General features: G+C 39.5%; 1 protein-coding gene across 1 annotated transcript in view; it reads right to left on the bottom strand.

Moving 5' to 3' along the window:
* Nucleotides 1-775: 775 nt before the first annotated feature.
* The window catches only part of frm (farmer), a 41,996-nt gene continuing 36,771 nt past the window's right edge, over nucleotides 776-6,000 (bottom strand). The window contains exons 6-8 of the mRNA XM_070111052.1: nucleotides 4,701-4,739; nucleotides 4,364-4,624; nucleotides 776-4,288 (exon numbers count right to left, since the gene is read on the bottom strand). Of these exons, the coding sequence (XP_069967153.1) occupies nucleotides 2,271-4,288; nucleotides 4,364-4,624; nucleotides 4,701-4,739 (2,318 nt within the window). The 3' untranslated portion in view covers nucleotides 776-2,270. The remainder of the gene's footprint in view (nucleotides 4,289-4,363; nucleotides 4,625-4,700; nucleotides 4,740-6,000) is intronic.

Genomic DNA, 6,000 nt, shown 5'->3' with positions numbered 1-6,000 from the left:
TTGATATTGATCTAGTACTTCATGAGATATAGGAGTCTAAACATGGGCGGTTCCAAGACCATTGTCCAATTTTATCATCGGTTCCTATGAGGCATTTCCTTATAAGGTACGTTGTAAAATTTAAAGCTTTTGAAGTATTTTTTTTTTTTGTGAACTTTCGCACTTTAAGTAGTTTTTAACCATAAGCGTTTAAGGCGGATTAGAAGAGATTATCAGCTTATTTCACCGATTATGCGTATGAAAAAGAGCTAAATGAGCTTGTGCTCTACAGGTTTGGTTGAAATAGCTTTATTGTCACCCGGAATTCTATTCGTCATGTGACCCTGATCATTTATAACGAGCCAACTTTGTAGAAAGACTATTACAGGTAAGATATCAGATCAAATAATCCACAATTCGTCTTAGCGGATTGCAGCGACGGTTTCATATCATAGAGGTGGGACGTGACAATAAAGTCAATGGCACCCACAACCCGATAAGTCTCAATCTAACTGACCTACGATAGTAAAAGTCAACATAAACGAAGCTTTATCCTAAGTAACTTACGTGCAGTTGACATATATGTAGGTAAGCACATTTTAAATGCAAATATAAGACTTTTGCCACAGTTTTTCATTTTAGATCTTTTAGTAATCCCATATGTACCGTGAAAAAGCTACACACAGATTTTGAACATATCGGAATTCCAAGCGAAATTGGATTCCCGAATGCCAACACTACACCTAGATGAATCCGAAATACTCATAAAGTGTCCATTTGAAATAAATAAGAGCAATTTTTTTTGTTTTTATGTTTTTTTTTAATACATTTTGTTTTATTAAATCGAAGAAAATCACATTTTCTCAAATCTAACCAAACATTTTTACATTTTTTCATGTATTATTAAAGTAAACATTAAATAAAAACTAATAACTAAAATAAAAAATTTATAAAAAAGTGAACGAAATAAAATTAAGGAAACAAAAACGTCAAATAGTACATATATATATATAGCCAAAGCATAATAAACAACATTTCACATTGCAATAATTAACTTCGCATCATCATCATTAGGATTCTTTTCTCTTTTCAATCAGCGCATCAAATGTACTTTTTGCTGCTTCTAAGCAATACCGTTAGACGGCAAATGCTTACAAGCGAAAATACATTTGCATATAATTTTGATAAAGCGACGAGCGCTTTCAATGCTTAAACATACGACTATATGTATGTATGTGTGAGAGGTGCAGTTGAAAGAAACTAAAAATGCGGTTAATTAATATGGGGATATTAATAAACTAGAGGAACGGCGCCTCATATATTTTACAATTTCTTTCCGCTTAACTTTTCAAAGCACTCATACATACATATATATATTGAGTTGATAAGAGATACATACATAAAAAGCGTTAATTTCGCAAACAAAAGAACAAATTTAACAAATATTTTTTTTTAGTTTTCTCATAAATTGAGTACATACATAACATATTTAGAAAGAGAGGAAGAGATAAAGAAAGAGAAAAAGACGGAAGGAGAAGTTCGCGCATTCTCATTTACATCGATTTTATACATAAATTATATATCCTAAGAGTATTTGTTGTCTTTTCTTCTTCTTCTACTTCTGTGTTTTATTCTTCATTACAATCTCTTTCTCTACATTACTGCGTTAACTTTTACATCTTTTAGTGCTTACAATGTATATTTTTATTATTATTATATTTTTTTTTTTTTGTTTCCATAAATAAACATTGTAAGGACATGAACACAAAATCGGGAACTGGACGTTTGTAGCCGGTACGGAATCAGGATCGGGATGCCAGGATATGCTTGCTACACTTGGTGTGAGGATCAGGATTCCAGAATGGTTGTAAAAACCGTTACTGTTGGACAGGAGAGGTGTTATAAGGACGGGAGCGAGCTTTTTAGCGTGTTGCTTTGGACGGGGGAACATATAAGGAAATGGACCTCTTGCCAGGCATGTCATTTGCAGGAACGGTACCGGATATACTTGTAAGACCTACAGTATGTCCATTAAGGAACACCAGCTGACCTGACTTTTGTTGGGATGTTGGGATGTGCGGAGAGGATGTAGGATAACGGGACGTTGGTGGCTGTCGATTGCTGTGGTTGACGTTCTCTTTTGTTAACGGACGGCGTCATTTCATATGGTATCCTTAGATAACTTTTTTTGTCATTCCTAAATTGGAGAGGATTTCTTGCAGGATGTTTGTGAGTATGTAGATGACAAATTGTAGTATAACGTCATTAACGTCGTTCGTCATAACGTCTGTTTAGTCTTTCTTTTCTTCGACCACAACAGTGGCGGACGGTTCTACGATCTTTGCGCTTTCTAGCGCGAATTTAACGTCTTCTTTTATCGTTGCCGTCGTTGCAGTCGCTTCGCTAACCAACGCTGCCGGTTCGGCTATCTCCACCACAGCTGGTGTCAGTGGCTTTGTTGTTTCTACATTTTCTGTGCTTGCTGCTGTCGTGTCTAGTACCTTATTGTCTGTCACGTTTGACTCCGCTTGTTCGTTCGTCTTTATAACTTCTACAGCTTTCAATCCAACGGTCTCTTTCTCATTGTCTACGGCTACGGTTGCGTTCAGTCCTTCACTGGCGTTCGTGTCACGTTTCTTATGTAGTCTGTCTGGTATGTTTTGTGTGCAAGAGCATGGGCACATACATTGATCTTTACGTGCACCACCTGTAATCTGACTAAAGCTAAATGGAATCGGTGCTGGTTGCACGCCCAATGGGAAAGAGTCGACATTTTGTTGGTATCTGTCGGCCGTATGTAACGCATTGTCTTCGCATTGTTCATAAGCTGATTGTGGCAAAATGATTACCGGCATAAATGCTATAATGGCACCTTTGGGTATCTTGTCCGGTGCATAGGAGGCGGCATAACCTGGCGCTTGTGGAAACACCGGCAATTGTTGTAACAAAGACATTGAGTTCGTTATACCGCCAAAGAAAGCTTGACCGCCCGATGCGGTTGTTGTTTGCGTTGTGAATTGTTGTTGATTATACAGTTTACTATCCGACGTTGGTTTACCAAAGGACGAGGTTGTAGATTGTTGTTTGCCTATTGTAGTAGTTTGTTGAGTTCGATCCGCATTGCATGAGCACACACGTTCGTTATTTATTTCGGTCGGTGGATAAGAGGGACGTGGCGTTTGGGAATTAGTAATGGTGTTGGTAACTACATTCTTCTCTGTTTGTCGGTTTTGTTCGAAACGTTGGCCACCTGTGGGCTGACTGGGCTTGTAGCCTTCATTTCTGTTGGTATTAGTTGTCGTGGTCACTTTCTCAACGACCCGCTGTCCTGTGGGATAGCTGGGTACATTTTGGTTCGTCGTTGTCGTTGTTGTTACTTTTTCGACCACCTTTTGGCCAATCGGATAACCGGGTATTTGTCCATAGATATTAGTTTCCTTTTGTGTAGTTACCTTCTGTCCATTATAGATACGGGGTGTTTGTTCGTATGTTGTTGTAGTTACCTTTTGACCTCCGCCTCCTAGAGTGATTTTCTGTCCGGTTTGTCTGTCAATATTTGTGTTTGTAGTTGTTGTGGTTATTGTCTTGTACGGTCGTTCCTTCTCAATAGATGTATCCTGTCGATTGAAGGTGTTCGTAATTGGACCACGGTTTGGTGGCAAGTATTTATTATTTTGTTGATAGGAGGTCGGCGGATTAACCGGTACATTCGGGTAATTCGTATTCGTGTTCGTGTTTGTGTTGGTCGTGGTTGTGGTGGTGATGGTTTTGGGAGGAGAGGGAGGAGAAGAAGGGGGAATATTGGTTAGTGGTGTTGTTTTAATATTATTATTAAATTGAGTGTTAGTATTGGTATTGGTGTTGGTTGTGGTGGTGGTGGTGACCTTCTTTTGTGCATAATCATTATTACTACCATAATTTGGCACGAAAGATGTTTGTGTATTTGTGGTGGTATGTGTGCTTGTCGTGGGTGTTTCACCCTCCACAACTAATGATGATGATTTAATGGGTTGCGTAATTTTACCAGTTTTTGAGACGGGTGGCAAATAGCCGGGTGTGTTCTTATTTGATTCTCTTGGATCACTTGGTTTGTATGGTGGTTGTGATCCTGGTGGGCCGGGACGTGTTGGTCCGGGTGGGCCTGGTGGTCCGGGACGGGTTGGGCCTGGTGGTCCAGGTGGTCCGCCTGGGCCGGGACGTGTTGGGCCTGGTGGTCCGCCTGGACCGGGACGTGTTGGCCCAGGTGGGCCAGGTGGGCCGGGTGGACCATTTGGTCCCTTAGGGCCAGGTCCAGTTGGGCCGAATGGTCCTGCATTTAAGTAATGAAATAATGTTAGTAATCGTAATATAAATATAGCGTTAGGGCGTATTGTTTGGTAATAACCTGGTGGTCCTGGTGGACCAGGTGGGCCGGGTGGACCCTTTGGGCCGCCAGGTCCCTTTGGACCGCCGGGTCCCTTTGGTCCGCCTGGGCCGCCTGGTCCTACGCCGCCGCCGCTGCCTTTGCCGCCTACGCCGCCTTCACCGCCAAAACCGCCGCTTGGTCCCTCAATGTGCACATATGGTGGTGCTGGTGGACCAGTTGGACCTTCAACATGAACATATTTGCCCGAATTGTCCGGGACATATTGACCTTGTTTAATACCTGTAAGTAAGTTGAAAAGACGGCAGTTCAGTTAGTTAAATGCTTGAATGCAGGGACGAGAGTTAAGGAAACTCACCTTTATAACGACCATCAAAACCTTCATAATTACCATTTCCTAGAGAGAGAGAGAGAGAGAGAGTTTGTTGAAGAGAAAAAGTAATATGTTAGTAATGCGTCAAAATTGTAAAAACCGTTGTAATTATTATACAGTTAACTACGCTAAATACTTTTTCATACTGCAGGTACAGTGTGTACAATAAGTCTACGTACAACTAAAGCTATATGTTACTATTTTGTGGGAAAATCAAAACAAAACAAATTTTTTAGATGTTCATAACTACTGTTGCTATTAAATACCTAGAAACAACTACAATTACGGCATAATTAAAATGTTTTCAATAATAATTTAATTTAATCATACTACTTACTTAGTGTTAACAACTACAAGCTGTAAGCGCCAGCTACCGGGTAAAGCTCAAAAACATTCAAAAACAATGTTACACATATATGGTATGTATTTATGTATGTATGCACTATATATATAATATATATATATATATATATATATTTATGGCGATTTTAGTCACAAGGTATGTATGTAGATAGGTATGAGTGGTTAGTGAACACAACAACTGTACATGTACACAATAACGGTAAACTCGCAAAACACGTCAAGTATGGAGCTTTCGAATAAACAATAATAATAATACAACAAACATACACAATGCTATAGTTAGCCCGTACACCGTTACGACGCAGCAGCTAGCAGCATTGCGAACGGGATATGTGATGGGATAATAAGGATGAGAGTTTGTGGATTTATGGATCATGTGGCGGGGATATGTGTGTGGTATTTGAGGATAAATAGGATTAATTTCGGGGGCGCAAAGGTATGAAGGATGTGGTCTCGCTGATATCAAGCAATTGTTGCAGGCGTTGGTAAGAGATGTACGCGTACGGTCGCGTATGTATGTGTGTGCATGTATGTATGAGCGATAGCGCTTCATTGCATGTGTATGTATGTGTGTGCGTGTGTGGCTTGCACATGCATATAGATATATTTGAAATGTGTTTATGTTTTGTCAAAGGTATTTTTGGTGCTGAAAATGTGCGAGTATGTATGACCGGTGTGTGGACCGAAATCAGGTAGGTATTTTTTCAGTTTTTTATATCTTTTTTTTTTCTTTTGGCTTGCAGCACGCCTTTTACTATGATGATTCGATATACACTTTTATATCGACAATTCTCTTTAGTTTGTGCTCAATCTCATTCACTTGTATATGCATGATTTTGTTGTTGTTTTTGGTAATCGAAAGAACGTCGTTGACGGTTTTCATTACAAAAAAAAAATTTTGTCTTGTACAAAAATGTTTCTT

This window comes from Bactrocera oleae, chromosome 6 (genome assembly GCF_042242935.1).
Source record: "Bactrocera oleae isolate idBacOlea1 chromosome 6, idBacOlea1, whole genome shotgun sequence".
Classification (NCBI taxonomy): Eukaryota; Metazoa; Arthropoda; class Insecta; order Diptera; family Tephritidae; genus Bactrocera; species Bactrocera oleae.
The sequence above is the reverse complement of the archived record's forward strand: the minus strand, read 5'-3'. Positions and strand labels throughout refer to the sequence as shown.